This window comes from Falco peregrinus, chromosome 1, assembly GCF_023634155.1.
Source record: "Falco peregrinus isolate bFalPer1 chromosome 1, bFalPer1.pri, whole genome shotgun sequence".
Lineage (NCBI taxonomy): Eukaryota > Metazoa > Chordata > Aves > Falconiformes > Falconidae > Falco > Falco peregrinus.
In genome coordinates, this window is record NC_073721.1 from 113,783,275 (window position 1) to 113,798,413 (window position 15,139).

The 15,139-nt window shown below is 41.4% G+C and overlaps 1 protein-coding gene across 1 annotated transcript; it reads left to right on the top strand.

Annotated features, from left to right (window-relative positions):
* The first annotated feature begins 426 nt into the window (after positions 1 to 426).
* On the top strand, positions 427 to 12,804 carry ARPP19 (cAMP regulated phosphoprotein 19). Its single transcript, XM_055809170.1, has 3 exons — positions 427 to 677; positions 5,611 to 5,733; positions 9,281 to 12,804. The coding sequence occupies exons 1-3, from the start codon at positions 633 to 635 to the stop codon at positions 9,449 to 9,451; spliced, it is 339 nt and encodes a 112-aa protein (XP_055665145.1). The 5' UTR covers positions 427 to 632; the 3' UTR covers positions 9,452 to 12,804.
* Positions 12,805 to 15,139: the final 2,335 nt, after the last annotated feature.

The window sequence follows — 15,139 nt, forward strand, 5'->3', positions numbered from 1 at the left end:
CCAGGCCATTAAGAACTTCCAACGGACTGAGCCCTCCCGTCCTGTCAGCTGGCATCTGGGATTCCAAGCAGATCCCAAGCAAAGCCCCGAGGGTTCGGCTCCCCGTGTCACCCGTGGGAGCAGCCACACGAGCCAGCGGCCGCTACGCAGCAAAGGCCGTTCCCCCTCACCCCGGGGCCGGGCGGGCCGCGCAGGCCGCGGCGGGGCCTGGGTGCGGTCGGCGGTGCGGGCCCGGCCTGTGGTAGCCGCACCCGGGCTGCCCGCTGGGGCGCGGCCGTGCCCCGGGGCGGCGGGCGGGCCTCTGCCAGCGTCAGCCTTTGTGCTTCGAGCGCAGGCGGCCGCCCTCCGCCGGGGCCCGCCGGGCCCGGGTCTCCAGGAGGGCCCCGGAGCCGAGACCCGCCGCCCCGCAGCGCCCAGCGGCGGCCGTGACGCCAGGGGGCGGGGGCGGCGCTGGGAGCGCGGCTGCGCCGCGGGCAGGCTGAGCGCGGAGGAAGTCTGGTCCCGCCGGCGCGCCGTCGTGCGAGCGGCCGCCATCTTGTGCGGGAGGTGGTGGCAGCGCTGCGCTGCGCGGAGGAGCGGCGGTCGCGCCTCCCTCGGCTGCCCTCTCCCCGCCGTCGTGCTGCCGCGGCGCCATGTCTGCCGAGAGTCCCGAGCCCGCCTCGGCCGAGGAGCAGAAGGTGGGTGGCCGGCGGCCCCGCCGAGCAGCGGGAGGAGGCCCGCGGGGCTTCTCCCGCCTCCATCTGCGCGCTGAGGCGGAGCGGGGGAGCCGCGGCCGGGCCTCTCCCTCTCTCCGCCGGGGGAGCCTGGCGGGCCGCCGCGGCCCTTAAGGCAGCGGCTCCCGGGCCTGGCCGCTCTCCATGCCGCGGCGGGGGAGGAGCCGCGGCCCTTCCGCACCGCGGCGGGCAGCGGGGAGCCGAGCCGGCGGGCTCTTCGGCAGGCCGGGGCGCGGGGCCTGTGGGGAGCGGTGGGGCGGGCGCGGGCCCTGCCGCCCGCCGCGGCCTGGGGCTGGAGGCGGAGGAGCGGCACCGCCGTGCGCTGTTCTCCGGCAGATGGTCGGCGTGCGCTGCCCGGGGCGGGCTAATGGCGCTCCCTCGCTCCCCAGCCGGGCCTGGGCCCCGCTCCGCCTGCCAGGGCCGAACAGGTTCGGCTCCTGGTCACAGCGGTGGAGGCCAGCGAGAATCCGGTTGGCTAAGCGTTTGTTTCGCTTTTAGGAATTTTTCAGCTTTTAATGTAAGCGATTTAGGGCGACAGATAATCTGAAAACAATGGCTGTGACCTGTGCTAGGTAAGGGTTTTAGAAAGAATAACTGGCAGGGTTATCCTGTGATGACACTGTTATGTCATCTCGGTAGCTAATAACGTTATAGTTTTAAGTGGGTTTTGGCTACACAGATGACTGTGCTGTTAGCAGTTTCCCCCTGTGGAATGTGACTTTAAGAAACCGTGTGGGTTTCAGTTTTGTCATTGCTGTGTGGACTCGGTGCGATCTCCACAGTTATTTCTGCTAGGGAGAAGTTATGAAACACAAGTACTGCTTTGAAAGATGCTAAAAGAAAAGCCTTAATCTACCTCGGCTGTCAAGTTTTTGTTTAATAATTTACAATTTGTAATGTGAGTTAGGCGTACGAGTAGAGCTTAGGGGGTTAATATGGAATGATACCTTCTCAATAGGTGCAGTAATCAGAACCAGCTTCTGTGGTAGGTCTGTAATCTACCCTTAAATGTGCGTGTTCTGCAGCTCAACTTAACGTTCATATTAGGTAGATTACTGGAAGGATACTGTTCCTGTTCAAAGCCTATAAAAATAAGTCCCTGGCCTGTGCAGCACTCCTAGAATAGCTCTGTAATAAGAGCATGGTAAAACATGTGGTAGCAAGTTTATTGTAATGCCTTCTAGTGTGTTCTGATTAAGTCAGGTGACTGGGGCTGCCTTTGCCAAGTTTCAGACGGTAGCCTTGAAATCCAATGCTTATACACAGTTCTGAAAAATCACCTTTTATTTGAGGGATGGGAGTCCCTTACTGATCTGCTAGTTTAGTTTTAATACGATGAGGTGTTAAAGGCAAATTAATAACGTCAATAAAACTTTGATTTCTGTGAGTTTATGTCGTGTCAGAATACTGTGATACCAGTGCTGTTACGGCATTGCAATATTAACCTCCGCTAAAACTCAGTGTCTGGGTAGGCAAAATTGAACATTGCCTCAGGTAATGCTTAGCTCTGAAATACTTATATAAACAACCCGTGCTGCAGTACTCACTCATCTGTGTGCCTCAAAAAGATGAAGCCCCTAAATAAACTTTGAGGCAGTGTTTTTGTGATCAGGCCTCTTTTCTAAACTCTGACATGCTGTGAGAAGTTTGTGCACGTGGTAAGTGAGGAAGGTGTTACACAAGAGAGTGATATGAATTGAAAATTTGCCAAAGGCCGACGTTTCCTGTTCTCAGTGTGCGAACTCGGGATAGTGGCAGGGGCAAATTCAGCAACAAAGAAACTTCACATTGGAGAACATATGCTTGGTTGACTGACTGGTTTGGGCTTAAAAGCCTCCTGTATTTTTCAGGAAGCTGTTAGAGGTGGTGTGTTTTGTTTCTGGACTGGCTCTTGCCACATCAGTTCACTGTTGAGCTGTGCTGTTGTCATGCTTTTCCCATTTTCTGCTTTATGTTTTGTCTAATGTCTTGCTGAAGAGGATGAGCTCTTCATACCAGAGTTTTAAAAGGCTGATGGCTGTTTTTCTAGGCATTTGGTTCAGTTGTCCAACAGATAGGGAACTTTACACTGCTAGTACCTCTGTAAAGATGAAAAGCAAAAGCTATCCTTAGATGAGTTAGGTAATTACTGCCCTTCCTGGTAGATCCTTTTAATGAAGTAAGCAGACTTCATTAGCTGTGTCAAATTCCTGTAGAGAGCTAAAATTATAACTTTCGTGTGGTTGTCACTAGGAAGAAGAGCGTGGTATGTCTTTATTTCCGCCCCCCTCCCAAGAATTTTTTATTCTTGGTTGTTGCTTCTGTAACTCAAGGGAGACTGTTGTAAATGTATGAATAGCCTTGCTGGCTTGGGTTAAAGCCTCTGTGGCTCAACAGCACACCTCCAAGAGTGCTCAGTACCATCTAGTCCCCAGAGAAATATAAGGTTAGGACATGCACGCAGTCATCCTCCCCAGAAAACTATCCCAGGTCTCAGCAATCTGTGGTTTAAAAGCCTTCTAAGCTGCGAATGAATATCTTGAGTTGCTTTCGAATCCAGTCTAAATTCTTGGCACCCCTCTGTGACAAGGAGTTCTGCAGCTTAACTGTATTTCAGATGAGGAACTGTTGTCTTAATTACTTTTTGAACCTGCCATCAGCTGGTTTTGTTTGACACTCGAGGTCTTTGTGTTGAAATTCTTTAATTCATCTTAGGTAGTTTTTTGAGTCTTAGCTGTTCTTTGGTCATCATGAGTTAGTGACCATAGCCTGTATCCTTTTCAGCTGCATTGATGCATAACACAGTGTTTCATGTTTTGATAGCCTGCTGTGTGATCATTTGTCAGCCCTGTGAGTTTGCATAAATGTCTCCTTTGATGCACTGTGAATACATATTTATATAAGCTATTTATTGTTGGCCCTCTGTTCTTAAAAAGTATTTCCTTTTGGTGAGTTTTGGCAAAACATGCCGCCATAAGTTCTTTGTCTGTTGGCTCAACAGTGAGTACCCAGTGATTCAGCATTAGATGTTGAAAGTGTTTAGCTGAAAGGATTGCTTTTGAGAAAATTCAGACAGTGCCAGCATGATGGTAAAGCACAATAGGAAGAACAGCAGTTGAGGATTTATTTTTATAACATGTGAAAACTGTGGTCTTGTCTAGTATGATATCATACAGTGAGAAATAGTATATATAGTTCTATGTTCACTAGTGTCAGGGAAACTTTGCCCTTTATATGTATTTGTATTTTGTTGTGTTGTCATCTAATAAAAAGTATTGGTTTCTGTATTCATGGAAGTTTCTCTGAAACTCTTAGGAGAATTTCTATCTTTCCTTGGTAGAACTGGTAATTCGGATTCCTGCTGTATTGTGCAAAAACTGTCTTTGAAATGTCTTGGCCTATTGGTTAGATGGTTATATTCTAAATCTGTTTTTATAACCATTGTTTCTGAGGCTCCTACCAGAAAGATGTTGAATATTATAGAACTTTGAGTTTTTATGAGATAGAGGAAAGCACTAGGGTTAGTGTAGTGGCTCTACTTTAGCACTTTGGCAGTTCTGGCTTAAGTAGCTCCCAGCTGCTTGTGTTCCTCTGTCCTCCCTGGGAGCTGCAGGGCTAACATACCCTTTTGTGCAGCTGCTTGGTGATCCAGACTGTGGAAACTGATCCAAATGAAACAGGGCGGGGCGAGGGGGGTGGGGTGGCGGGGTGGTCAAGGATTTGTTGTTTTTCTGTTGAATTAATTTCTGTAACTCATTCCTGTGGAGTACATGCAGTCATTCTGACTGATGCAATGCAAGGATGATGACACGAATGGAAAAGAGTGTGAAGGGGCTGCCTAAGCAGCTCTAGGTGGATATGAAACCTTAGTCACAGGTGAACTTGAGGCCCTCTTGATTTCAATGGTCGTTCTTATTTCCTGCCTAAACGTCTTGCTGTCTTCAGGTTATGGTAACAATTCAACACTACAGCAGTCAGTGCAAATCAGTATACAGTTTCCCTGAACTAGCAATGGTTTACATGCAAAGGAAAAAAAAAAATAGGCCAGATACTGGGAAGTGGCAAAACAAGAATTTCAAATGGAAGATATTTTAGAAGTGAACTAATAGAAGAAATTGTACTTCATGCATCAAATTGCTGCATGGCCTGGAATAGATGAGCATAAAGTAGAGGTTAGTGTTGAAAGACTGGATGAATAAATTGCAGGTTTTGCCAAAATAGTATGTTCAAATGATTACTTTGAGCATCCATATTTTACAGTATACTCACAAAATAGGCATTTTATTTTACACAACTGCACTCTCAGTCTTCATCCTCCTTTTAAGATAATTATAGACATGTATAGAGAAATACTGTATTGTTACTATTAATATGATAGCAGGCATGTTTTTGAGACTAAGCTGCTTTAACACTGTTCCACGATGAATATCAACACGTTTCAGTTAGAGCGGTCATACAGTCTAGATTGTGGCAGTCTGTGCAGCAAGTGCTAGTCTGTCTGTACCACTTTGCGATCAAACAGGGACAGTTGAAGAAGTCCTGTGGCGTTTGCCCAGCTTTCAACAGTTGTTTGTTCTTAGTGGAGCCCTTGCTTTGACCAAAAAATGTTTTTTGTTTGAGGGATATATTTTTTTATTTATTTATTACTTTGATTTTGGTATCCACTACTTTTATGTGAAACAGAAATGCACTGATTAGATGCAGACATGTCTCCAGGAAGGGTATCTAAGATGGGAGGCTGAACTCCTACAGTTGCTGTCAGTATTCAAGAGAGAATGTATGAAAATGTCTTATCAAATAATTGGTATGTTCACTTGGTAGCAGCAATTGGCCTGTTAGTGAATTATCTGCAAAAGTATTCTGCATGAGTCATTCAGTACTGTAAATGAAATATATAATGATGCTCATTGTCTTTCAGGAAATGGAGGATAAGGTGATCAGCCCAGAAAAAGTTGAAGAAGCAAAATTGAAAGCAAGATATCCTCATCTGGGCCAGAAGCCAGGAGGCTCAGACTTCTTGAGAAAGAGGCTTCAAAAAGGGGTGAGTTCTTTATGTCCACGGGGTATAGATAAGAAATTCCCAAATTCCTGTATCTGTGATTTATTTTTTTTCCGCTCCACAGGCCTTTGCCTGAGTAAGCGTACCAAGAAATTTAAGCTTTTGTCTGTGAAAGTACAAGGAAGAGAAATTTGTTTCCACAACCCAAATATGAATTGGCTGGGTAGCTGTTTACAGCATCAGTGGCTCAACTGCACCTTTAAGAAAAGACTAAACTTAGAAGCTGGCTTTGTGCTGCTGTGGTAGACTTCATAAAAAAACATAGTAAATACTAAGGGTCAGAATCTCATCCCTGTTTTGTACTGATCTTGCCTTGCTCATTGTGTCTGCAAAACGTATGTCCGCTCTTATTATCCATGTTTTTAGCACATGAAAGCTTGGTGTCCTCTGTGTTACACTAGGCAACATCTGACATCAGTGGCTTGAGAATGGTGGTGTAATTCTGAATATATACTCATAACCAAAAATAGAAGAGTGAAGAGTGAGTTAGACTTTTTTAATATTGTTCCACGTTTAAGCAGTGTCTCTTTAATTTCTTAGTTACTTAAATATTTTTTTTTTTAGTTTAATTATGCGTAAAGTGATTATGTAATGCCTTTCAGGCATGCTAGAACTCTATTCTTGGAATAATCCTAATATATCACTACTTCTGATGGTGCTTTCACTGCTGTCACACTGTTTTGTTTCTTTTTTTCTTCTTTCTTTTTTTTTTTTTTTTTTTTTTTTGCTATTGTCTAGGCCCTTTGAGTGCATGCAATGACTCCAGGTATACATCCTTCACAAACCAGCTGTTGGAGTTCAGTGCTGATCTAATTCTGTGCTATCTGGTAACATCTCCTGGGAATTGTTACTGTTGGCAGGTTTTTTTGGATAAGCTTTCTCTTATAAGCTGGAGCATGTGCAGCATAGTTATTGGCTGCTGGGCACGGGCAGGTGGTAGATTAGGTGAATGCTTTTATGAGTTACGCTGTTAGGTGGTCAGAGGCAGCCTAAATGAGACTTCAGTGGATTCAGTGTGTATGTAGACGCAGGAGGGAGAAGGTAGGTGTGTGTTGTGATAGTCTGGGAAAACGGACCAGCATCCACTCCCTGAGGGTTCATGGCCCTAAAGGAATGACGACTGCACTCAGTGCAAATTTGAGAAAAACTCACCACCAACAATAACAATCTGTACAATCTCTTCATCTTGATTACAGGACTGTTTAATGCAAAGATTATTGCAGCCTATGTTTTCAAATTTGAGCAGAGGTAGACCAGTGGGTATCTTTGTTGACAAAGTGTTTGGGATTTTGCTACTTTGATGAAAGATGGCATAAGGTTGTGGATTCCAATTTGTAATCTGCCTTCTTCAGTTCTCTACTCCTGATGTGGTGGTAATAACTTTCTTCCTTTTTTATTATTTTTGTGTAGTGTGCTTAGTGTCTTAAATGAAGAAGCATCTTTATTTGATACAGATGCTGGATTTACTTCAGCCTGCCTGGATTGCTCAAGTTTAAAATAGAGTGAGGATAGTGAGTATGCTTTCAGATAGTGTTTCTGACACAGACACCTGGACATAGTCAGTTTGAAAGAGATGATCAAATACAGGCCATCTATGAGAAGCTAGAGTAAATCAGAGGAAAATGCAGGAATAAGTTAAAGGAAGAAGTGGACTGATACGCTAATGCGTGAAAGGTGGTAGGTTTTCTCAGATACTTGAAATTTCATTTTTTTCCAAATTATACACATTGAAATGTATATAATCAACTGTAGCCCAGATATTCTTCAGTTTGGCAACTAGGACACACTCTGCCCCTTAATATTTGCTCTCCAGAAATGTTCTGCATTAGGTGCACACGCCATTATTAGCACTCTTTCTCTAGAATAATAGTAGATGAGAACCATGCCACATCATGCTTCTGTAGAGGGATTCTGAGCACTTACATGAACAGAAATCTGTTAACAGCAGTAACACATCTAAAGACAGAGTAATTTTTTTATTACGTAGTTGCTGTTTGAAAGTTTCTTTTGGTTGCTTCAGTCTTAAGAGCAAAACATGAACACCTTTCTCCAAATCAGATTATGTTGTATCTCGAGATCTAGTGTGTAGGTGCGGTGCTAGAACGTTGTGGTGTGGTAAACATAGGGATTACACGGTCAAAAGGGTTGAATTGGGAAGGTTTATTCATAAAGTGTGTGGTTTAAATGTACTACTGACTGCATGGGAAGAACAGATTGGTAACTTTAAGGCTCTGGCTGGGAACATTTAAAGCTGCTTTCATGAGGCCTTGCACAAACACCCCTCCACCTCTCCATATTCCCCCTCCCCTTAGGTAAAGGCCAGTTCAGTCAGCTGTTCAAATTACTTCTAACAACTGCTGATACTGAACATTTTGCAGCTGGTTAGTATTAATGCAAAATAAAGAGTATGGTAGTAATACGCTGCCTGGAAGCACTTAAACATGGCAGGTAATGGTGGCTATTGTTCAATATATACTGAATATATATATTCATATATAAAATAGCTGAGGAATAAGCCTATATAAAGCAAACTAGGGAGTGTTCTCTTCAGAGGTGACTGTGATTCTAAGCAGCAGTTGCTAGTGTAAATCTTTATCCTGAATCCAATTCTTTTGAACTCGCATGCCAATTTATTCAGAATCATGGGTTACAAGTACCTTAATGGTAGACCTCATGGTAAAGTGTAAACAAAACACAACTTTTCTTGCAAAATGTGTCAATGAGCAGTTGAGGACAATGCAGATCTTGGATGAAATGCCATGCCTCATCTTACCATGATGCAGACAAATCATAGAAGTCATTTGGCTTTAAAATCCATAGATAACTAAATATTTTGAGAAATCTGACAACAAAAAAGACTGTTAAAGGTTATGCTAATAAAAATATGCTGAAATATTAAGGAACACTTAGAAATTCAAACTTAATGTGCTCGCTTTTATATTCAGAAGAAACCTGGAGTGTGGGATAAGAATTTCCTTCCCATAGTGCTTTTCAGAAGGACTGCACAATAGATTTGACTTCACTAAATAATTGGTTTGGGAACTTTAGGGATTATAGTTTTGCTGTTTTAATGTATGCAGATAGGTTTTCTTGTTAGCATGCAGTTTTATGCTGCTTTGGTCTTCTGGTATGATAGAGCAGGCTCTGTTCTCCAGCTTTAGTTGATGCATTAGTTATTCTGTGTAGCAGAACTTGTTCACTGCAGCAAAATTTACAAATGCAAAGGTTTCACTTGTGAGACCAAAAGCTTTTGGGAAAACTTGGTCAAAAATAATGTTCATGTATGGGGTGAGTTTAATGGTTTATGTAGAACCGTAACTGTATATTTACCTAATGTTAAAAGAGTTTGGCTATGTGTGCTTAATAGTCTTGATACTATGGTTTTTTTTAATCAACGCAGAGCTACCTTGCCAAATTGGGAAGATTTTGTAACTTTTTAAAATGTAAAGAATCTATTCAACCATGTAATTCAGTGTATGCATCTGATAAGATTTCAGACTTTTAAATATGTGTGTGTTTTGTCTTCTAGCAAAAATACTTTGATTCTGGTGATTACAACATGGCTAAAGCGAAGATGAAGAATAAACAACTGCCTACTGCAGCTCCTGACAAGACAGAAGTTACTGGTGACCATATTCCTACTCCACAGGATCTTCCACAGCGGAAACCATCTCTTGTTGCTAGCAAGCTGGCTGGCTGACGAGAACAGCTGAACTGCATGATTATTCTCATTCCTGTTATTTCTCCTTAATAGTTATTTCTCACCCTCGCATCCCCCTTTTTCTTTCTTACACTAAGTCATGAGACTGACAGCTTTGCAGGTAGCGATAGCATGTGCTGCTATTGTAAGGGAGTACTGTTAAGAGTAAAACGTGTAGTATTTGGACTAGTTGAGAACAATGCACTGATTAAAAAGGACAAGTTTGGTTGGAGCAATGTAATCTACTTGAAAATGTACATATTGCCCATTTCCTAGTGTAGGACTGGTTCCAGCAAGTGACATCGCAAGTTTTACAACTTCTAATGTTTCTGCTTTTGTTATTTCATCTTAATTACAGCATATTTGTATTTAATATAACCTCCAGTTGTGTTGGGTTTTTCTTCTGTGTTTGGGTTTGTTGTCTAAAATAGAGGTTTAGACCACAAGTTGCTAGATGGTACAGCATGTATAAAAACAGACAGGGCTCTGATTGAATTTTGTTTCTGCTTTTGAACTTGAACGGCCTTAAACCTGTTTCAGCTTTAACAATAGAGTTTTTACTTGGGCAATATTTGCCCATTCTGGTGTAACTCTTGTGAATCTAGTGCTTATTGACAACTGCCTGTTGAAGCTGGTATTCTTTTCAGTTCCGTAGCTTAGGACACACTTTTGTTGAAGATGTGAATGAAGTGTGCATGTGCATAGACTGTTGAATTCACTCTTGTGCCATTTTTGTAAATACAATAGTTTTGCACAACCTTTTGCAAACGTCTGTTAGTTTTACATTTTAAAAAGCAGATAATGTGCCAATCAAAGCACAAGTGATTCTGTATCTTTCAAAGTCTTGTCCTGAAACTAAGAGCCCAGAATCTTGCTACTGAAAGTAAAAACTGTATACCTGAAATTTGTGAAACACATTTACACTTGACTCAGCCTTATGCTTATGCAGTTGTATGTTTTGTTTCGCAACAACATCCAGCATTCAAATACAAATCCAGAAATTGTACCTGTCATGGTGGCAGGTGCCCTTTCTGTTCAGCAGCTCTTTAAGCTTTTAAAGCTGAAATGCTCTGTCTAATGACATGGAAGATGGCTAAATGTACTGTTCTGGAGAATTTCCTGTGTGGCAGACACCTAATCTAGGCTTGCTAAGATCTGATACGCAGTTGTCTTTGGGCTATTTTAGACTTCTGGAAGCAGAAGGGTATAATATTTTTTTTCTTGGACTCCTGAAGTGGTAGTAAACTATCTCCTTTTTGCTTTGTTATACAGCAGTCCCTCACTGGCTTTGGGGAAACAAGGAACTGGAAATGATATTTATATAATGATCTGCTGAGAAATAGGTAACTTTTCATATCAGTAAATAGGAATGAACTTCATCTTTATGATGCAGGTTGTTAAGTACTAGATAGCCAAACTACATAGCTGATTTTAGACAGGTAACTTGATGAATTTAAAAGAGTGTGTGTTCATTGAAATCAGAATATTAAAAGTGTGGTATGATCCATAAAGTAATTGACTTTCATACAGGTAATACAGCCTTGATGTTCTTTGGGAGTATAAGAAACTCTTTAAAAAGGTCAGTTTATTGAATACCTTTGTGTTTAAAGGAAGAGTTCTCAAACAGCCTATTAAAAACAAAGCACCAATGTGGATATTATAAGAGAAAACAGTCTTGTCAGATGCATGGTTTTAGAAGGATGTGGTTTGTGTTGACATGTTTAGAAAGGTCTTACAGGATAAAGGACTGCTAGTCAAAAGAACTTTGGCCTGCGTTTTGTGCAATGGCCTCTTCTGAGGGCAAACATGAGGAAATGATCGAGAGAAAATGAATAGTCTTAATTTGGCCCTGTTTTGATAGGAAGATGAGCAAAGTAGATCAGTGTCTATGTAATGTCTTTGGTTCGGAGAAGTTATTCTGGAGAATTTAAAAATTACTAACCTGATGCTTTTCAAGTCTGTATAGTCTTTTTCTGGTAATTAAATGGGCTCTGTTAAGCCTGTCCTTATTGCTTATCCTCCACTAGTATTATAAAGAGTTTGATATTTGTGGAACAGGTTGAAGACACAGACCTACTTCTCTAAGAATTTGGGCTGGGAGAGTAGCAAGGAAACTGGATATATTGAAGCAAACTGCTTTTTATAGATGTTTGTCCTAATGTGAAAATCCCTCTTTATTTTTGTATGTATAAATGAAATTGAAACTTAATGATAGGACTGGGTCTGAAACAAATTTTGAACGGTTTAAGGTGACTTGCTGTGTATTGCCTGGTGCCACTATTCTGTAGCTCACATAAGGTGACCTTTTGCGATGTTTGGGAAGATACTAAAAAAAAAAAAAGCCATTTAAATTAAAACATTCCACTCACTTAGCTACAACTCAGCTTGTCCTGCTGGTTGGACAATACAAGCTCTTCTGATGTTCACGCAGTGACTTGCAGTTCTAAGATTGCTACAAATTCAGCTATGAATATATTATCCATGTGTATACTTGAAGTACTGTAATGCTAACTAGGTCAGTGACTGATTATGAGCCTTCACATCTGACAGACCTCAGCAGCAGGCACAGCTATTTTGATTCTATACACTGTATAAAACTTAAGTCCTATAATCACTTAACAGTAAATCAGACATGACTGCAAATCGATGCTTACTTTCAGCTTACTCCAGCAAGATAACTCAGCTATCCAAACTTATGTACATAATGTATTATATGAGTTTTACCATTTGATAATTGCCTTTTTCAAAGAAAACCTGTCCACACTGTAGACTGGCAGTCCCTTTCATATCTTGCATTTAAAGATAGACAGTGTTTAGTTATTAGAATAGTACTCATGTAGGCTTATAATAGCAGTTAGCACCAACTTTTTATTTGAGATAAAGTGGATTAATTACAAGTTCAGATATGTCCCCAAATCTGTAACACCAAAGGCTTCCCTCTCATTGTTCTTGATGTAGTAGGACAGTGTTTGTGTAAAGGCCACAGGAGTACATTTTGTTGGACATATTTACACCCAGTCAAGATGTTAAGGTGATAAAAATGTCAATTGTTCTTTACAAACTTACACATTGTATAGTATACAGAATAAATTGATCTACTTAGTTTTTATTGCAACGTGGAGGTTTGTCTCGTCTTTACTGTGGTTTCCTGAAAGATACTGCATACTTCGGTATTCTCTATGGAAAATTTCTAAAACCTAAATCTTGCTACTCTGTATCATTAAGAAAATGACTAGGCTTTGGTTTTAGTATGTTAGACTACAGAATTACTTTAATGTAATCGCATTTATATATATTTCAGTGCTTATTTTTCTAATAAGGCAATTAAAGCTTATTGTTTGAAAACTCCGTAACAGATGATTGTTTTGGTCCCTTGCAGAGTGAAGGGGATATCTGGGAATTAGCTTGCCATATAGAAGTTGGCATTGTTATAGACTGTTGGCCTGATTTCCAAGAAATCAAGATGCTGGAAAAAGTCCAGTTAATTTCATAATCAGCCTGTGATGTAGGGCTGATCTTTGTGCAACTTCATGATCCGTGTGGTGTATTTACACAGTTAGCTCAGTCATCAAGGTCATAGTAACGCCCTCTATCTAGGCTCTGCATCTCTAACAAAATGCAGAGAAAACTGTCCAATGTAAGTAGCATCGTTCAGAAACCATGCTGAGGCAGTGCAGGGGCTGCGTTAACACTGGCATTAGTAACCTAAAGTCACTTACCTGAATTTCTGTATGGGGAGTGGCATCAGTTTTCAGGTGAAGTCAAACCATTTGCATATGAGCTTATTGCCCAAATCTGTTTGTAATTAGACCTGAGACAGTTATGGTTCCACAGATGTGTGCTTGGAGAAGCCTTGCATTTAGTGGCGGTGCTTGTAGGATATGACCACATTATTCAGGAGAGAGGCAAGATTGCAGTAACTTGTTTATTTGATGGCTGGGGGGCTTGCTGGGAGCTTTGGAAGAACAGACTGTGTCCATGGTTTGTGTATTGGGTTTTGTTTTTTTTTTTTAAACTTGGTGTTGGGCTGAATGTGTGATTTGATTATTTATTCCTGCTTTAGTACAAGCGAGCCACCCTCTTTCACATTCACATCTTTGGGTTTTTCATTCCAGTTTCTGGCATCTATAGATCCAAGAGTAACTTGAAATCTGAAAAGTTCCATGGATATTCAAAGCATTTATTCCTATTAAATATTTATCTTGAAAACGCTTCTGGAGTACTCACACAGAGGCAGACAGCCTTGAGCTCAACTGAAGTGCTTGAAAAAGCTTTCGTTTAGGGACAGATGACTGAATTGTCCCTGTCTTTCACAGGCAGTACATCTTCGTTACAGCAAGGATGCTGCTTGATGTATGTTCATGGTAAATATTCTTGTGTATTTATAGCAGGCACAGAAGTCTGTTTATTTACTGCTTTGGAAAATATTGACAAAGCCTCCACCAGTTTTGGTTGGATGTTTGACTTTGGATAAAATGGGAACATGAAAGTACTTTTTGTTTGTGACTGTCTAAATTTAATGACAGATTTCAGTTTGGTTTAGTTTTTTTTTACCTTAATGGCCAACAATGTTGTAGCTCTTACTAAAAGAGCAATATGGTTGGATAATCTGTCAATTTCTTTGACGATATTACAGAACAATCAAATAACTGTCATTGACATTCCTGTTTTTGGGAATCTCTACAGAGACTGGATTCAATTTCTTGCTTGTACTTCTGTCTGTTAGTACAGTGGGGTTGTTTTTCTTACTGGGTTTGAAGAGAAAACAACTGTTAAAAGTCTTCCTGGAGAAACAGCATTTGGATTTTTAAAATGTGTGGTGTTGAATTACATGGATGAAATTACACAGATGCTTAAATGCAAGAATGGGAGCTGTGAATTCTTCTGAACTTCGTTCTGTTCTCAGGTGATGGTTTTTATACAGTTGAAAAAAAATCTGGCTAATACATTGAAAAGGAAGTAGGTATGTGACGTTCTGGAGACCAGAGGAGTCTTCCTAGTATAGGCATAGATGGATAGAGGCAAGCTTTCTGCTTGGGAATATCATGATGTAGGTTTTGGTTTGTCTTTTTTTCGTAAGGCCAAAAAGCCTGGAAATAAATCCCAAGCGTTGCTGGGAGAATGTGCGCATGGTATGTGATTTTCTCTCTTCCTACCTATCTCTTGCATTACATTTCAGAGTTCTCGACTGGTAACTTCAGTCAGTACTGGCTGAAACCAGCCCTGTTTGTTTCCTACAGCTAGAAGTTACAGGCTTCGTCCTTGTAGTGTGAGAACATAGGAAAGGGTCGCAAGGGGATTTTAGCCTATGAACTTCTCAGTTTTGTCTTTCTGGTGAAAGCTACTTGGGGCTAAACTGATGGTCAATGTTGAATATATAAATGCTTTTCTGAAGGAGTGGATAGGCCCATCCACTGTACCACATAAGCCATCTCATGTTCCTTATGTTACCACTATATATTATTTCTGCGCATCTAATGGTTTCTGTTTTTTGTTTGGCCAACAGAAAATCCACTGCTCACTTGCAGTACAGTGTAACAACAACAGAATAGGAAATCCGAATTGAGAAGGGGATTTTTCTGCCACAGTTGAACAGAACATAGATGTAAGAAAAGAGATAGGAGATGCAGGAGATGCATCTTAAAGTAATGAATAAGTAGTCAGTCTAGATAAGTTACAAACAGGTTG

Coding starts and splice junctions, on each gene's coding strand:
- ARPP19 (XM_055809170.1), top strand. CDS start 633: ATGTCTGCCGAGAGTCCCGAGCCCGCCTCGGCCGAGGAGCAGAAG. Junction 678..5,610: donor CCTCGGCCGAGGAGCAGAAG/GTGGGTGGCCGG, acceptor ATTGTCTTTCAG/GAAATGGAGGATAAGGTGAT. Junction 5,734..9,280: donor GAAAGAGGCTTCAAAAAGGG/GTGAGTTCTTTA, acceptor TTTGTCTTCTAG/CAAAAATACTTTGATTCTGG.